The sequence below is a fragment of the Microchirus variegatus genome (assembly GCF_963457635.1).
Source record: "Microchirus variegatus genome assembly, chromosome: 17".
NCBI lineage: Eukaryota > Metazoa > Chordata > Actinopteri > Pleuronectiformes > Soleidae > Microchirus > Microchirus variegatus.
In genome coordinates, this window is record NC_139818.1 from 17,314,962 (window position 1) to 17,334,051 (window position 19,090).

At 40.1% G+C, this 19,090-nt stretch overlaps 1 protein-coding gene across 1 annotated transcript in view; it reads left to right on the forward strand.

The window, feature by feature from the left end:
• The window catches only part of LOC310938915 (rho GTPase-activating protein 44-like), a gene marked incomplete at both ends in the record, with an annotated part of 56,572 nt that overhangs the window by 28,621 nt on the left and 8,861 nt on the right, over nt 1–19,090 (forward strand). Inside the window, 15 exons of the mRNA XM_083903545.1 lie at nt 3,474–3,513; nt 4,208–4,312; nt 6,361–6,437; nt 7,012–7,123; nt 8,182–8,258; nt 9,317–9,434; nt 10,460–10,528; nt 10,638–10,719; nt 11,325–11,452; nt 11,994–12,105; nt 14,227–14,308; nt 14,420–14,500; nt 16,993–17,106; nt 18,015–18,106; nt 18,237–18,417. Coding sequence (XP_083759671.1) covers nt 3,474–3,513; nt 4,208–4,312; nt 6,361–6,437; nt 7,012–7,123; nt 8,182–8,258; nt 9,317–9,434; nt 10,460–10,528; nt 10,638–10,719; nt 11,325–11,452; nt 11,994–12,105; nt 14,227–14,308; nt 14,420–14,500; nt 16,993–17,106; nt 18,015–18,106; nt 18,237–18,417 — 1,470 coding nt within the window. The remainder of the gene's footprint in view (nt 1–3,473; nt 3,514–4,207; nt 4,313–6,360; nt 6,438–7,011; nt 7,124–8,181; nt 8,259–9,316; nt 9,435–10,459; nt 10,529–10,637; nt 10,720–11,324; nt 11,453–11,993; nt 12,106–14,226; nt 14,309–14,419; nt 14,501–16,992; nt 17,107–18,014; nt 18,107–18,236; nt 18,418–19,090) is intronic.

Sequence of the window (19,090 nt, forward strand, 5' to 3'; positions counted from 1 at the left end):
ACTGCAATGATTGGTAGACGGCGGTAGGTGGCGCCACATGCCAAAACAAGATTTCCAAACATAAACATGATTTGCGGTCTTCAAAACATTTTTTTTAATGCAAATATTTGGCTGTACTGTTGTTGTTGTTGGTGAGTTCAGTTTGTTATATGAACATTATTCCTGAGTCTCTGTGACACATTAGGATTATTTTATGGCCAGTTGCTTTAGATTTATTACATAATGCACCTTTAAAAATATATTTATTAATCAATGTAAATTTTAAATCTAAATCTTATTTAGTGGTCCCAGTGTTTTCAGCATCTCTGCTTTAAATTGTCAATAAAGTGTGATTTATTCAGCTGCTTTAACCAACAACACCATTAATGCCATTCGTACATTATGCTGCAGCTGTGACTTTAATATATAGTCAGTAAGACATTCATCTGTTTCCCTCAGGAAGACATGTGGTCAAATTATTATGGAATCTTGCCTCCTGCTGGTAATGGAGGACATGACAGTTCAAACGAGAGTACCGGGGATGCAGGTGTTATTGTATTCTACTGAAAAGCAGGTACTTGTTGCACATTTCATACACACAGAAGATGACAGGGTAGCTTTGTCTGTGTGCCAACACTCGGCTGACAGAAGTTTGTTTTGCCCGCACCAGTCTTTGTATTAATCTCATCATGCCAGAAAAAGGTGTGTGTGTGTGTGTGTGTGTGTGTGTGTGTGTGTGTGTGTGTGTGTGTGTGTGTGTGTGTGTGTGTGTGTGTGTGTGTGTGTGTGTGTGTGTGTGTGTGTGTGTGTGTGTGTGTGTGTGTGTGTGTGTGTGTGTGTGTGTGTGTGTGTGTGTGTGTGTGTGTGTGTGTGTGTGTGTGTGTTCCTCTGTTGCTGTAGCTTATCTCTTACAATGTGTCACATACAGTAGATGATCTTCTTCATACCATAAAGGAGTGGTTATTCTACAGAGGCAATTCTAGAGTCTGTAGGGGCCCTAGGCAAAAATTCCCAGGGGGCCCTTCCAACCAGCGTTCATCACCATTACGTTACAAATAATCTGACACCAACGAAAAATGTATGACTTCTAAATATTTTTTTTTTCAAAATAAATGAAATAACATGGAAAAACCTTAGTGATCTAGTAAATGCTGTTCCTTGTTGTCATAGAGAAAAGTGGTCCTGTCAGTGATTCAACCCATCGCTTTAGACCTGAGGAAAGGTCCCACATTTGTACACATTGTGTCTCAAATAAATCATGTTAAGTCAACACACAGAGGCGGAGACACTGAGACGACAGTAATGGAAACGGTGTCGCGCTGCTGAGGATATACCCACACCCACAGGGCCACATAGTGGATTCAGTCACAAAGAGATTGAGACACGATTTAACCTCCTCCTTCCGCTGTAATGCACATGAGGACGCGAGCATTTGTACTCGTTGCAAAAGGATTTACTCCACTACAATCATGGTATTGCTATACAAGCTTGATGAGCAGAAACAGCTGAAAGTAGCAGTTGCCACAAAATGTAATGGATGTTTTATTGATCACTGTTTCCTGCAATCCAGGCTTTAGGAACAACATTTTTTTCAGTTTCATTTGAAACATGTTAACCTGAGGGTTCAAATTCTTTGCTCTTCCTGTTTTGAGAGTCTCCGAGCAGCAGCTCAGTGAACACAATGGACAAAGATAAAAAAAAAAAAAAACACTTGTACATGTCCTGGTTGTATTTATTTTATTGGTTGCATGGAGCAGTGAGATGTAACAGTTTTTCAGTGTGTGTGTGAGTGTGTGTGTGAATCCATCTGTTCTTCTGCAGCGGAGAGAAAATGAAAGATCAGTGGGTGATGAGAGAAAGAGTGAAAGAACAAGACAGTCAGGTCTCATTCTTGGAGCGGCCCTCCTCCCTCTCCCTCTCCCTCGCTCCCTCTCCCACCTCCTCCCCCTCCTTCTGTCCCCTCACCTTCTGGCTCGTTTGTTGTCGCTCGGTTGCAGCCTGAAAACAGGTGTCTTCCCTCCTGTTAGCAGGAGGGGGACGATGTGGAAGAAAAAGCTGCAGATCAGCAGGACCAGAGCCTCACGCAGGAGCAGCAAGGCTCCGTAAGTGCACACAGCCTCAGCAGCGCAGGGTGCTGTCAACTGTGATTTTCATTTGGATGAAATTGTAGCAGTCAGAGTGGATGTGTTGTCTGTGCAGTTAAGGTAAGGCAGCGTTGGTTTGGTGTTTGTTCTTGGTTAGAAAAGACAGAGCTCTTGTGGTTTATAATTTAAATTGCTTGAGTTATCCCTCTGCTGTAGCTGGCTGTTAACAATACAAACCCTGAAAATGACTGAAAGTTCTCATCAATTGTGGCAGGTTTTAAGTGGCGGAACATCAAATTCAAGGTGTTAACGAGACACTTATTTCTAAAAGCAAGGGTTTAATATGAAATATGTTTCCCTGGTATGTTTTTATCTTGGATATTTATCATCCATCATTGTCTACCTCTTTATCCTTCACATTAGGGGTTGTGGGGCCTCTGGAGCCAATCTCAGGGGCCATAGGCTGAATGGCGTGGGTACACGCTGGACGGGTTGCCAGTTCATCGACCATTCACTCTCACATTCAAACCTATGGTCAATTTAGAGTGTCCAATTAAGCTCTGCATATTTTTGGAATGCAGAAGGAAACCGGAGAGCATACGAGCTGTATACAGAAAGGCCCTGAACCATAATATCATTAGTCCCTGATATTTCTTCCTCAGTCCAGGTCAGTTCCTGTGTCTTCAGCTGCTAACAGGCTTGTACGAAAGCAAAGCTTCCCGTCATATTTTAACTCTGAAGATGTTATTGCGAGAAGAGAATCTTAATGCAAGGATGCTTTTAATGAAAGTGGTGTCTGATGTATTTTCAGTGTTAGTGAATGAGAGCAGACAGAGGGAATCATAAAGGGCCAGGACATGTTTTGGTTTTATTCTCTTTGGTTCCTCTTTTCACTTGATTCTATCAGTGATTCCTAACCTTTTTCCAACTTGAGTGGGAACAAACCAGCCCACACTCTGCTTTTGATTGGGTTAGAATGTGACAAGAGGTGCGATGATTGCTTATTGTTGGAGAAGGGAACCTTGGTGTGAACTACTGGAGTTTGATTCTCACCCAACCTTCAAGGTAGAGACTCTGAATATATAGACATTATTGTGAATGTGTATGTTGTGCGATGTCACTGATGTTTTCTACTTGACTTCAACCTCAGATTCCTTATTCAAACATTTGTGCTTCAGCTCCTCTATGAGCGCCTCATCAGCTTGAGCCCAGTGAAAAGATGAAAATTGCTATTTTATGATCAGCTCCGGGCCGTAACGGCTCCATTACTCACCATGTGGCGAGAAATCCAGCCTTTCTTTTGTAATTACATTGACTAACATCTTTGTGTGTACGCTGCCCAGTTGCCACAGTAATAAGTTATGTAATTTAGCAGCTCCTCATCTATATTTATGTTCTCTTCTCTTCCAGGGCTGAAAAGACCGAAGTATTAAGTGACGACCTGCTGCAGGTACGAATGAATCTTCATCTAAATTGTATGTTTTTTTCCTGCATTGTGTTTTGTGTCACCCACTGGGTGGGGGGGAATAATCATCTGTACAAAGTATTCAGTCTGCATAAAATGACTTTTTTTTTAATGGCCTTCAGGCATTTAATGAGCACCGAAATTGAATCTCATTGCGAGACAAAAGATAGAAAGTCCCCACTGATGGACTCAGGCTGCAGCCCTGTGATTGCTCTGAGTAATGATGTTCTCAGTTCAACTGAGTTGATTTGATCATGAAATAAGACACATTTGAATAAAGCAGTTCATAGTCTCTCATAAGCCTGACCGGCTGAGGATACTGATGTTATTTTAGAGACAGGCAGCTGCAACCGTCAACTTTTCAATCAAATGTCAACAGAGGTGAAAGTGTACTGTGTGTGTGTGTGTGTGTGTGTGTGTGTGTGTGTGTGTGTGTGTGTGTGTGTGTGTGTGTGTGTGTGTGTGTGTGTGTGTGTGTGTGTGTGTGTGTGTGTGTGTGTGTGTGTGTGTGTGTGTGTGTGTGTGTGTGTGTGTGTGTGTGTGTGTGTGTGTGTGTGTGTGTGTGTGTGTGTGTGTGTGTGTGTGTGTGTGTGTGTGTGTGTGTGTGTGTGTGTGTGTGTGTGTGTGTGTGTGTGTGTGTGTGTGTGTGTGTGTGTGTGTGTGTGTGTGTGTGTTACAGGTGGAAAAGCGTCTGGAGCTGGTCAAGCAGGTCTCCCACAGCACACACAAGAAGTTGACCGCTTGTCTGCAGGGCCAGCAGGGAGTGGACGTGGATAAGAAGTCTGTCAGGTCGCCCTCGGTGAGAACCGGCCGAGAGTCAAGGGGAAAAAATACAGTATTTATATTATACAAGACACACATATTTAAAATATTTAGACAAATATAACACCGTAAAAATATGGTATGTCGAATTTTCAAAAATGTACAATATGTACAACATACATAAACCCCCCTACCCCTTTAAAAAATGTAATACAGTAAGCATAAATCATGTTTAATTTTTAGTTTATTTAATTCACACACATAAATACAAGGGGCTTAAATGAACACCATTGCCACAAGATTATACAATTCTTATTATATATAAGTGTAAAATTAAATTTAAATCATAAATTGGTAACACTTTAGATTAAGGAACACATATTCACCATTAACTAACTAACATGCATAGAAGTAGCCTACTAGCCCTTTATCAGTAAATATTAAGCACTTATTAACACCTTATGTTGGAAAAATATTAATTCATGTTGTACGAGAGGTAGAATAAGGTGTTAATACATTTTTACTAATAATGGTACACACAATTTTGCCACAAATACAAAATAAAAACAACTAAAACCAAACTTTAAAGACCAGCTTTATGCAATGAAAGCACTTTGTCCCATATGGTTTACATTTTAAATTGTATTTTGTGAGTATTAATCCGTTGTCTGAAACTGAAACAGCTCTAACCATTGTCACAAACGCTATCGACGAGTCGTTTGAGTGCCTGCAGTGTCTGTTCTCATGCTTGAGTCACATTTGGTGCAAATGTCTGAAAATCTGTGCAGAGTTAGTCACGCCAGCTGAGTAATTTGCTGCAATGTTGACCAGATGCCTTCAAAAAAAATGCTGCTGCTCGAAAACGGCAAGAAATTTCCCCGACAACAGCGTCACACAAGGCCTCTGCAAGGACAGTGATATATGTGTATATTAGTTTTTTTTTCAGTGTGGGTTCTGTTCAGTTTTATGTCTTCCATCATCTCTGTTTTTGACAAGAGCGTCAGAGCAGAGTAAGTGTAACTATGGTAGTTAATGTGAGGTTTTGTGTCAGTGAAGCATTAGTCTTATTCATTATGCATCACAGGCACGTCATAAAAATGTCTAGATAAGGGCAAAAGTTTCTTTGAAAGAATGTGTGGTTAAAATGAAGGTCTTGGTCTTAAATTGAGAGGTTATTAGCCTGCGTGTGTAAACCCCTGGAGCAGAGTATTGATTCCACAGAATAACTAATCTACACCAAAGTAGGATTAACGGGATTGAAATTGTATGGTCAAGGTCAATAACGATATGGATTGAAAGCACCTTAAACACATCATTTCCACAAACTAACATAGAAGTTATATAGTATGTTATATATAATGTAGTAGCCTCAAGACATTGCATAAAGACATTTCCATTACTTAAAGGTGCATTATGTAATGAATTTAAAGCAACTTGCCATAAAATCCTCCTAATATTTCACAGAGATTAAGGAATAATGTTCATGTAACAAACTGAACTCACCAACAACAACAGTACAGCCAAAATATTTGCATTAAAAAAAATATTTTGCAGACTGCAAATCATGTTTATGTTTTCAAATCATGTTTTGGCATGTGGCGCCACCTACCGCCGTCTACCAATCATTGCAGTCAGTAGAGTCTCAGCTGCCGAGCAACTACGGGTTGCCAGTTACGTCAGAAAACGAAACCTTAAAGACCTCGGTATTTTGAATTTGAATGTAGTAACTGTTTTTGGCCACATTCTTACATATGGCACCTTTAACTGCATTCATTAACTGCTCTGTACTCCTATAGTAATTCTGGGAAATTAAATGAAATAGAAAAGTTTGAATAATATTTCTAAATATGATTATAAATACAGGTTTCTCCCTGATTACGATCAATGCAGGACAATACATATGGACTTTTGTACCCTTATCTTCTTGCATTGTACTTAAATTAAATGATCCGTGTTTAAGTGCCTGTTACAGTTTCTGTGTGATTACAACAGTTGTTTGAATGTCAAATGCCCGCTTGAGCGGACACCGGCGGCTGATTCATCGATCATTTTCCTTTGTATTCTTTGCAGAAAAAGCTCCCCCTCACAACACTAGCACAATGTATGGTAGATGGCGCGACGGTGCTTGGAGACGAGTCTCTACTAGGGTGAGAACACACACACACACACACAACTGTATAATTATTAACCTTACTCATATTGAAGCTGATTTCACCTCAGATAAAGAAAAACCTTATCCACTACTGTAGAATATAGAAAGTGTACTAAATGAATGAGCTATGACGTCATTGCCTTGACTCCTAAAACTCCTCTATCATGAAGAACTTCTGTAAAATCACTTTTCCCTGACATTGGGATGAGATGGAAAATTCTGAAAAAAAGCTGATGGGTTTGTCCTTGGTCAGTGTCATATCCTCTGCCTGTTTGCTTCTTTATTTCATTGCCTTTGTTATTTAACACCTCAAAGAGGAAATAGCAGGGAATAAAAAAATTGCACATGTTGATGTCATGCTGTATTTATGGCTCTGTTTACTGCCACCGCGAACGCTCAATTACCCTTTATTACGCTGCTCCGCTGCATTATTTCCTACGGCACATGAACGGGCCTTTTATCAAACATTTTTTGGGGGGTAAAAAGGTGTTTAAATATTTAGTGACAGCCTCAAAGGCAAGACGCAGAGCGTACGCTGATATTTCCATGCACCCGTTTGTCTGCTGTAGGAAGATGCTGAAGCTCTGCGGCGAGACGCAGGAAAAACTCGCTCAGGAGCTCATCGAGTTCGAGGTCACTATAGAAAGAGACGTCGTCGAGCCCCTGTACGATCTGGCAGAGGTATGGAAATAATTACTATATTATTATAACCTGTATTTCTGTTATTTGACATATTCAGTTATACAAATCAGAATGTAGTTTTGGTTTTAATTGGTGTTTCCACTTGATTAAAAGTAATGTATGTGTGCATAAGTAGTAGCTATAATTGGCCACAATATACTATTGTATTATGAAAGTAATGCAAATATAACGTAACTTAGTGCTGTATTAATAATTATATAAAGCAGTGAAAAACATTGCAAATGTATAGATGAGACCTGCAGATGAACAGGAATACTTTGTTTGTTATATTTTAATATTCTACATATTTTTGATGAGCTTTGACATTGATATTATTATTCAAAAGTGTACCGTCAACTGATTGTATGATGTGAATGGCTGCCATTTTGGACCACTGTGTTTTTACAATCGCCCCTAAATGACCAAATCCTAGACATTGATTGATTGAAATACTAACTGAAGCCTATACATAAATTCTCCAACACACTAAAATAAGGATGCTGGAGCTGCAATTTGCAACTTCCCCAATTAATTCTGTCCCCCATTTTCTCCTTTCACCGCAATCGGTCTAGGCAGATGGCCTCATATCTTTGAATCTGGTTCTGTCAGAGATTTCTTCCTGTTAAAGCAGAGTTAAGACACGTTAGACTGTCACATTACCACTAGGCTGCTATAGCCCCCCCCCTTTTTTTTAAAGGCAAAGACCAGGGTATCACAAAGGACAAGCTTTCTTTTTTTGCTTAATTATACATATATTTTTTTAAATATTTACATGTCATTTTATTCAATAGCTTTTATATCATGTGACCCACTGACTTCTAACTTGTGTGAAATAATATTCTTACCTTAAACAACCAGGATAAACCTCCTTTAATGTATTACATATAAATACTTTTTGGTTTTCGAGAGAGAGACAGCGGCAGAGGTGAGGTTTGCTTCTACAGGTGCAAAAACCTCTGACAATGCTGAGTCTGTTTCCCGTTCTCTGTCGCACCAACAAACAACAGAACACTGAAATAATAATAAAAAAAAACACTCTCTGTGCTCTGTCCACTCAGGTGGAAATCCCAAACATCCAGAAACAAAGGAAACATTTAGCAAAACTGGTCTTGGACATGGACTCTGCACGCACACGGTGAGTCTCAGTGTGTGTTTGTGTGTGTGTGTGTGTGTGTGTGTGAGAGAGAGAGACAGACGTGGCTGTGATCAAAGACATTTTATCCCCTGTGAATGAACTGCTCCTGCTGCTTCTCACTGAGTATTATGGGATTGGATTGTACATAGTCCTCATGCTGTGCCTTGTGTGAGAACCTCAGATTTCATCTTCTGCTTTCTCTTCATTATTGATTATTTAGGATTCTATTTAAAAACACAAACACTTTTACCTATTAGAGCGATTTTGACATTTTATACTAACTGTGTCTGTATTTTATCAATTGAATGAAAATCTGTCCAATAATTCAAACCTAAACGGAGCGTTCAGAAGATTTATTGTTACTTTCACTGTTATTTTGTTACAACTTTGTTATCACCTGCTCTGATTTGTGTTTCTATGCGTCTCCTCGCTGGCCCTAACATTTTGTTTTCATCGTTTCCTTGAACATTTTCAGTCTAATTCTCTGTGACTCGCTGTTATCTCACTACCATTATGAGCAGTGACATGGAGAAATGTGATTTTCCACACTGCAGTCCAGTCTGCGAGATAGCTTTTGCCTTTTTTTTTTTTTTTTTTGTGTGACCCAAATCTGAGACAATTTCTCCCATCATCCCGCTGTGTGCTGAGCTCCACACATTATCTCCTCTCAGACTGCTCAGACAATTCAAACAGAAAGTCTGGGCAGCTAGAGAGAGAGAAAGAGGAGAGTCTGATAGTGAGAATTCGATAAGAGACGGGCTTTAGTTGAATAAATGAAGATATACGAGTAGTGAAGTGTTTTCACTTTGACAGATAATAAAGTAGTAGAAAAAGTTTGTTTCTTTTGCTATTGATCTTTTCGAGACAGCCATTCATGATTATTATTTCCTCTCAGGAACAAAAGTTTCAAACTGCTGAAGGCAAAAAAGTCTGTGTTGGCTTTCATGTGCTATGTTTTTCACGCTTCCTTGTTGTTCATCTGTTAATTCTCAAATCTATAGAGGAAAGCACTGACAAAGGGAAAAAAAAAAGAAGTAAAATTACATTTCTGTTTCCAGATTTTATCAATCCTCCAAGTCTTCAGGACTGTCCACCAACCTGCAGCCAACAGGAGCCAAGGCCGACCATCTCAGGGAAGAGATGGAGGAGGCAGCCAACCGCATGGAGATCTGTCGAGTCAGTCGTCACTTTTACTCTCATTTGATGAACTGATGCCATTGTGCCATTGCATCATCTTAGGCCTGGTTCATATATGACTTAGTATCTTACATACTGCACCTTTAAGTTCTCATCCTTGCATTAGAACAGTCGGGATGGGACGATACCACTATTTTGTGTCTGATACCGATATCAAAACGATATTAGTCAACACATTTGTCATTTCAAAGACACAATTCTCTAACTGTGTCACAAATATTGTTCTCTCCAGACAGATCAACCATGACCCAGCTAAAATACTTTTGCAGATTTTTTTTTTTTATTTAAGATGAGATAAGAGAGTCCTTTATTCGCCCCGCAGTGGGGAAATGTACAGCGCTACAGCAGCAAGAGGGTAAAGATAAGGAAAATAAATAATAACAATGCATTAACAAGAAAAGTACAATATAAAAACACATAAACACTGAGACTATATAAAAAAAGCTAAATAGATTTGGAATTTACATTTTTACAGTCTGTGCACAGTGAAGCATGCGATATGTAGGATTTTTTTTGATTGCATTTTTATCAGTAAAATATCCAATCCAGTGATTTTGACCAGTATCGCTATGGATTCCCATCCTAAGAATATAAAGTAAAATATACTTTTGTGGTGTCATGTGGTAATACTCCATCAGTTTAAACCTATTAAACAGTAAATAGTGAGCTGAAGCTTGACTATACAATAAAACTGTGTTATAATATCGGTCAGATAAATTTACATCAATCAGCCTCAGTGTCATCTTTGCATTCCATCATTTACATTATCTTCATTCTTTTTGAAATTGTTAAATGTCAATATTCATATTTAGCATTAGCATCTGCACAGAAGTGTTGTCCTTATGGCATAACCACTAAAAACACTCAGCACACAGTTTACTCGACTTCCAGTGTTGTAACCACTGGTTCACTGGATCCAGCACAACAGCCATTGTTTCAGTAATGAACTACAACTGTGTGTTTTTTTAGGTCTAAAGTTCCCATGTCTTCTCTTCTCCCCCCAGGATCAGTTATCGGCAGACATGTACAGTTTTGTGGCCAAAGAAATTGACTATGCAAGCTATTTCCAGACAGTAAGTACAGCATTACGTGGGGCAACTGCAGCATGGAGTGGAAAAACCCAAATGTTCCACTCTCACTCATTCTCTCTCTATCTCTCTCTCTGTGTGTGTCCTCATCAAGCTGATAGAAGTCCAGGCGGAGTACCACAGGAAGTCATTAGAGCTGCTTCAGGCTGTTCTGCCCCAGATCAAAGCTCATCAGGGTGAGTTTGTGACCGACAAAACGCTCGTGTAACTGATCTCACACTATCTTAACAACACCGTTTTAGCAAGAAGCCTCAACCGGTTGAGGTAGGAGAGAGGAGAGAAACGAGGGGAAAGGGATAGGGGGTTAGTGAAGGAGAGGTGGGTGAAAAGAAGAAAATGAAAGGAGAAGAAGATAGAAAGATAATTGTCATTAAAGATCCCAAGGACTTTTTATTCTCCGTGCTCTCTTTCAAAAACTGTCATGGTGTTAGTGAAATCTTGAATATTGAGGCTTCAAAACCGGTTTGGTTTGCAACTTGGTCCATCTTCATGTGAAGTCTAAGTTTTTGCACATTTATTTGCCTGATAGGATTATGAGAACGTCCTTGTTTTGTATAAATATATCATGTACCTTTCACCTTAATCCCCCCACATATTATTTTCAAACACCTGGTATCATTTAAACTATTCCTGATAACGGCGTGTCCATGGCTTATAGCTAATAACTTTGCCCAGCAGATATATTCTCAGTTTGTTTAGTTCACTTTCTGTGCGGCATCACAGTATCTTATCATCGTTGTGCATGTGTAACTGTGTGTGTGTGTGTGTGTGTGTTCGACAGAGACCTGGGTGGAGAAACCATGCTATGGGAAACCATTAGAGCAGCACTTAGCACTCAGTGGGAGAGATATTGCCTTCCCCATCGAGGCCTGTGTCACGATGCTGCTGGAGTGCGGCATGCAGGAAGAGGTCAGACACCACTACTACAGACACAGACATACATCGACTCTGACACATTAACTTTCCTTTTTACTAGTGAGAGAAGTCGCCACCAATGATGCACTAAGAACTGAAGGCGCCTGGAATCCAATCCACGCTGTTAAAATTAGTGTGTGATGAGCTGCTCAATGGATCCAGCTTTGTTCACCATGTTATGAGAAAGAATGAGTGATTGATAAGTAAAATATATCGTTGTTGCTTATTATTACACACTGCGTAATGGGGTAGAGAAAGGCTTGTTTAATATAATAAAAGAGCAGTTAGTTTAATCCAGTTAATCCAGTGCACCGTTTGGAATTAATGGACTGCCAATGATTCAAAGAGCTTTCACAGTATGACATATTTTGTCGTGTGTAGGTTGATTTCAGGAATGCAGGTATTTAAACTAAACGAATGCTTGTGCAAACGAGTGCCTCCCCCTTGTTCTGAAATGATCTCTTCTGCATAATACTTAACACTTTTCCTGCCGCTGTAGGTGTGTATGTGATGCTGTGGCGGTTTTGTGTTGCAGGGTTTATTCAGAATCGCTCCCTCAGCCTCCAAACTCAAGAAGCTGAAGGCGTCTTTAGACTGTGGAGTGTTAGACGTTCAAGAGTACTCTGCGGACCCACACGCCATCGCGGGTGAGCTCCTCACAACCCACCTGTTACCTCCCCTCTCATCATCATATCTGTACATTTCTGGCAATGTTACTGAGACATCTGCCTCCAGTCGGGAGAATAAACAGAACAATTAAGCCGCTTAATGAGGAATCCCTAATACTATTAATCCATTTCATCGTTTGCTTTATTCCTCCTGCACACATCAGACTCGGCTGTGAATTTCCCACTAAAGGTTCAATTGAAGGTCTTTATGTTTGAGACTTAAAGATTAATTAAGGCTTGATTAAGACTCAGTTTACTTCTGCAGCTGCTGCAGGATAAACAAGCGCAAGAAAAGCCGCGCCGCTGTTGTTCATCACTGTACGTCAGACGGATTCTTAGTTTTTTGCAGAGGCTTTTGCAAAAAGCCAGATAATTTTTCTTTGATCTGCTTTTTAAATGACTCTTTTGGCAGACAACAAAAGAAAGACACGCTTCAATGACACCGTTTTTGATCTTTTTTTAAAAAGAGGAAGTGAATCTTCTCTGCGGCTTTCGATCATTAAGCAGTTATTAAATGAATCACTTCATTATGGCAATTAATTAAACAATTTTGAGGATGATTCATCTGTTAATCAGTGTTTTTTCAAAAATAAAAACAGGTTTTTGGATTTTTCAGCCTCTTAAATGTGAATATTTGCTGGTTTCTTGAATTAAAATGGAATAATTTTGGTTTGTGGGCAAAACAGGGCATTTAAGTTCATCATCATTTTAAGGTTTTCTGACATTTTTGTGGACCAAACAATTGATTAATTGAGAAAGGAATGTATAGATTACTTGATTATATAGTATATTATTATTATTATTATAAGTCTGGACAGTCCTCCTTCTCTGTGCAGAGCAGAGGGTAAGTTTCAGCTTGACATAAATCTGTATCAATATGGGATGTCCCACTAGTATAACTACCCCACACAAGTATTTGGATAAAGAGGAAATAAAACATTATTGCAGCTCTATCCCTCTCCAATTATCCCATGTTAAAGTGAGTTAGCTCTAACTGGAAATCTAATTTGTAAGCCTGCTCCACTGGGGTTGTTGGTGTTTGTTGTGATCGCGGGGTTGGCGAGTGTTCTGGCACGCAGGCGCTCTTCGTCTTCCATTCAGCCTCAGTTGAAATACTTTGGCTCGTTTGTGTAAATATAGCCGCGCAGAGGAGCGTCGTGTGGTTTCACAACAAATACCAGCGTTTTAATGTGTTTGTTTAGTACAACGTACCAACACAGACAACACACACAGATCCAAACTCACACATGTACGTAGACACACAGAGACGGAATGACAGCAGTCTCCGAGCTGTCTCCCAGTGAGGGACGCCGTGACTTCCTTTGTTTGTCCCCGGGGGACATGAATGCAGCAGACCAGACACAGAGGAAGACAAGTCGGAGAGAAACCCACTCTTCCATCACCTTTCTCGTCCACCCACTGGTTCTGCTCATTTTGAAAGTCTTTTGATAGTCTTGGGCATATTTTGTAATATAATGGATGGGCCAATGTAAAATTATACACACATACGCTCTTTATTAGGACAAGTTTCATCTCGGTGACTTTGACTGTGACACAATTGTTAGTGTCAGATAGTTCTAGTCACAAACGTGTGAAAAGACGTGACGCTAACATCGCCGTGCACTGCGCGCACAGAAGTGAACTGATTCTGAATTGAGCCGTTGAAGTGCTCGTCAGGTCACAGCACGTTTCCTCTTTTATTTTTCAGAAAGCATCTCTCACCTTCGACTGTGCAGTGCGTATAGAGGCTGCATCTAAATCAGGGGTCTGCAGCCTTTAGAATGAAAAGAGACATTTTTGTCCCCTTTGCACCCAAATAAACTTAATCTGGAGCCGCAAAAACCTATTTCTTCCTTAAAATTAAGATAATATCACATGTAAAGTCGATACCCAACCTCTAAAGCGTAGAAAAACGACTTGAAATAAAACAATTTGCATAGGTTATGTCTGAGAAAACCTGCCTGGCATGAGTACATGGATCTTAAGATGGACTGATCTAAATATATCACCTGCTGGTCATCGTATACGTGCTACAATCTCATCCTGACACATCTACGTCTCATAAGTGCAATGCGTGTGTTTATATCTTCCTCTCTCTAGGTGCATTAAAGTCCTACCTGCGGGAGCTCCCCGAGCCTCTAATGACGTATGAACTTTACAACGACTGGATCCAGGCCTCCAAGTGTGTATCTGTTCAGTATAATCTTATTTAGTCACGAAATAACTTTATGAAAAAAACATTCATGTACTTGTGCCGCGTCTGTCTGACAATGAACGTCGTCTCATCCTTCAGCGATCAAGATCAAGACAAGAGACTTCAGGTTCTGCTCGGTGCCTGTGAGAAACTACCAAAGGCCAACAACGACAACTTTAAGTGAGTCACTTTCACAATTTGCTTACGTGTGGCTCAATTTTTCCAGACAAACCACGATGACGCTTAATCATACTGTAATGCGAAATAACTACTTCATACATCCAGAAAACAAAACTGTGAGCAATTAAATCAAGTTTACTCATGTACTCAAACCTGTAATGATGTTTTGTCTTTGGTAGATTGAAAAATATTTGCACAGCACAATACTGTCATACTGTATTATTGCTTTTGTTTCATGTCAAATTTGCAAAACTCTTTAGCCAGAAGATACGGTGCATTAGCAGAATCCAAATCAGAAATGCTTTATTAATCGCCGTGGGAAATGGCGTCCGAGTCCATATTTACTTTGCTTCAGGCTCAGTTCTGTTCTCCACCTCCTCTCCCGCTGATAAATACTTTATTATGGACACCAGCTGCTCGCTAAATGTATCTGTCTGCTGTTTGTAGCTGAGGGTTTTTTAGAGCTTTGTCGCAAACAACAGCTGCCCGCTGTGGCTGGAAATATAATTTGTTGGTTGCAAGAGTGAACCAAAACAAAAGACTAATGAGTTGAAAGATGCCAAAAATCCCTCTGTAACTGTGAAGGGACCTGCAGAGCTCAGAGAATCTCCAGGCCATGGAAGATGGTTTATGAAAGTTTAACACTCTTTTATAAAGTTGCATTTGCATTCCATATATTAGTTCCATAATTGTCTAACTTTTGTCAGACACTCAAATTTAACCGCTGAAGCATGTAGACAATAAAGTATCAGTCTTTTGTCAAATATTAAAGCGGGCCTAGACTGGAAGTTCCAATTAATGCTGTTTTTTTGGTGTGTATCTGCGCCATTACCTCGTTTTTTGAAGGTTCTGTAGGTTCGAAACAACCCGGCTGAGATCGCCGGGTTTTATTGTAATGTCGGGCTCAGGTAGATTTCTGAAGAAACCCGGTCCGGTTACGTAAACAGCAGTTCTCCTGAACAGCGTATCCTCCTGCTCCGGGCACTAGTCCGGGCACATCCGGTTGCGTACATTGAACCGCAGAAGAAGAAGAACGTCCATTGTGGAGGTGTGTTTCACGAGCGACAGTGTCTTCTGACTCCGGGTCCAAGGCGTAAAAAGGGACTGCGGCGGGGAGTCGTGACCAAGCTATTTTTAAACACTGTTCAAACAATGTTTTGATAATGAGTAGCAGTGCATCCACCGTTCCAGAGGAGGGAGCTGCGCTTCTGAGAGCGGGTGTGCTGATTACGTCACTTCCAGGTACTGGCCAATCACAACACAGTCTGTCTACTGGGAGTGAGATTTCAGTCTGAAACAGCGCGGCTGACGAGAGCTTCAGTGAGGAGAGATTTCTATCGCCTCGTTTTGCGGCAATTAGGAGGTTTTTGACCATAAAAACAAGTTAATGTATGTAAGTAGACCTCCAAAACTCACATATGTGCGATAGGACCACTCTAGGTCTGCTTTAATGCAATGCTTTAGTTCATAAAATAGAAAATAAGCAGTAGCTGAAGTGAAGTTAGTGTCTGTTTACTACAGTGGTTGAATTAACTCCTTAAATCACTTAAAAACACCTTTAACCTGTTGGCATCTGACCTCTGTGCTGAGAAAAAAAGCCTCAAACCTCAGTTGTGGCAGTTATTTGCTGCTATATTAAGGAAACGTGTACTTGTGTGGTCAAGGAGTTCTCTCATGATGGAAAGACATAAATGCAGAGAGGCTACTGTGCAGGAGAGGAGAGATACTGCTACTGCTGCTGCTGCTGCACTTGTCAGAGTCATCATCAAATCACACAAATAGGGTGTGTTTTTTTTTGGAGAGCTCTCCTCTGAGAAGACCTGTCAGACCTGTCCACATCACCACTGCTCACTGGAATGAGCCACCTGGTGTTCATTCAGCTGTAGTCTGACGGAGGATGAGTCATTCGGCCTCGGAAGAAAACCCACAGAAACCCACTCGCTCAAGTCTGTGCCTCAGAGCCTCTGTGAAGATCAGAATCACATCAAGAGTTATTTGCTTTTAATGGTGTGTTTTAGCTCGGTATGATTCATGCAGATTAGGTAGAGTGAAAGCATACGGTTCATGTTCAAACTGCAGCCATAAAACTACACATAAATCTATTAATGGAACTCAACAGTATTTAATTCTGATTATTTTTAAAGAACCTGGGGTAGAAATGCTGTAAAATGTCTCATCAAGTTAAAGATTTTTATCATTAGATATATTTATATGTTTTTTACAGTTGGGTCATTTGATTTGATTTTATCCATCCATCCATAATCCCGATTTTATCACAAAAGACCTCGACGAGGCGTCAACATTGTGATGTCCACTTTCCTCAGATCCTTGAAATACAGTGAATGATTTATGATTTTCCCACTTTGACTGTCTAACACTGCTGCTCCGTTTTGTTCTATTGATGGACGACCTCTCGTTTGTTTAGGGTCAAAGTGCATATATTGTAAGTATTGAATACTGGCTGATGTGTTTATTCTCTGTTTTTTTAACAGATATTTGATCAAATTTCTCTCCAAACTGACTGAGGACCAGGACGTGAACAAGATGACGCCTGGAAACATCGCCATAGTCCTTGGACCCAACCTGCTGTGGACACAAAATGAGGGGTGAGGAAAGAGTGACACATATACAGTAACATGACAACTGAGAACTGTTCTTTGTAACAGCTAGTTATAGTAGTTACTATTTTACTACTTAATATATTCACTTATGCAGAACATATTTAGGTTTATCTCCTTTTATTCCCGTTTTACTCTTAGTCTACATTGTCTGACAGTAGTCTATATACATTTGTACATAACTATAACATCCTATATCTATTCCTCATTGACAAAATTATGTTTGCAAACCCCCAAACTCCATGTTATTGTAGCTGCACGGTTGCACCATGTAGCAAGAATATTCAAGATGCTTTTTTGAAAAATCCAGCCTGAAATATCTTTGGGATCTTTGGAAGTTTGGTATTGACTGGGGGAAACGAGGAGTGACAGAGAAGTCGGTTTCACTTCAATTGTTGTTATTTTTAGCGCCGTCTACCACATGTCATGTCACATACCTTAAGATAGTGTCACCTTTATTTTTCAGAGCATTTTAATGTCATTTCACATGGTGAAAAATGTGTTTGTAATGCAGTACCTGTGTGGATGTAGCAGACGGATACAAAGGAAGACAGCTCAGTGTATTTTCTCCATTTTCCTTGACCTGTCGGTAGTCGTAATACTGAGTGCTACAAGTGCCATTAACAAAAAGGCCAGTGGGCACAACTCCAACACATTTCAGGAAGACAGTTCTGATAAAACCGTGTGTTTTACGACCATGACTAAGCGGTATAAAGGTGAAGGACACTTTGTTAATATTTCTCTGTAAATCTGACGAACTCTTGCCCCTGTCTGATTTTTAATTCATATTTTAACAGGTTACAAGCTTTTCATTTTCCTCAGTGCAGCATCAGAACAACGCGTTAATTGCAGCCGCAGCATAAATCTCTTTCCGTGTCCTTCTGTGTTCGCAGGAGCGACATCACCGAGATGATGACGACAGTTTCCTTACAGATCGTCGGCATCATCGAGCCCATCATCCAACACGCCGACTGGTTTTTCCCTGGAGGTGAGGACAGAAAGTAGATTGTGAAAATATACACAAACTCCAGTAGTCTATTGAATAGTCTGAAGTCTATATCCAGTAGGTATTGAACTTGAATCCGTTTTCCTCATCTTTCTCTTCCTGTCTCTCTCAGAAATCGAGTTCAACGTGACAGGAAATTATGGAAGCCCCGTCCACACCAACCACAACGCCAACTATAGCTCCATGCCGTCTCCCGACATGGAGCAGATGGATCGCAGACAGAACGACCACAGCCGGCGGCCGCTCAGCGTCGCCACCGACAACATGATGCTGGAGTTCTATAAGAAGGATGGGTACTGTTCTCCTGTTCTATAATATACTTTTATATTATTTTAATTATACCACTATGCTTTTTAAACAAATTGTAACACAAAGTAGTATACCTAGAATACCTATAGTTATTAAATATCTACATACTAACTTTAGGATTAGTAGTAGTAGACAAATAAGGGATTAAAGGTCCAGTGTGTAACATTTAGGAGGGTTTACTGACAGAAATTCAATATATTACCCATAAGTATGTGTGTAACAGTGTGTAATCACTTCAAAAATAAAAATGGTCTCATTTTTGTAGCCTTAGAATTATACTTTAATGTGCACTCACTATGCAAACGAGAAAGTTATAAACCTAAAGTTCATTTAACTACTTGTTACACGTTTTATGACTAGTGGCGAAAGAGAGAGGCTCAGTTTTGCCACTGCAATGATGTCATGGTTTTTCTGTGACTTCTGTTTTCATATATGAATTATTCAAGTGAGTAAAAGACACTTGATGAGAAAAGAGTCAGACAGAGAGATGACATTTTGGTCTTTGAAATGAGAAATATGACCGTCTTCGAGCTGTGAAAGGAGGATTATATGAAAAGCGCTTAGTCACTCTCTGTCTTCCTCTCTCTGTCTCTCTGTCTCTTTCTTTAATGCTGTAATACACCCTGGCTCTTATCAGACCCTGAGCAGTCTGAGCAG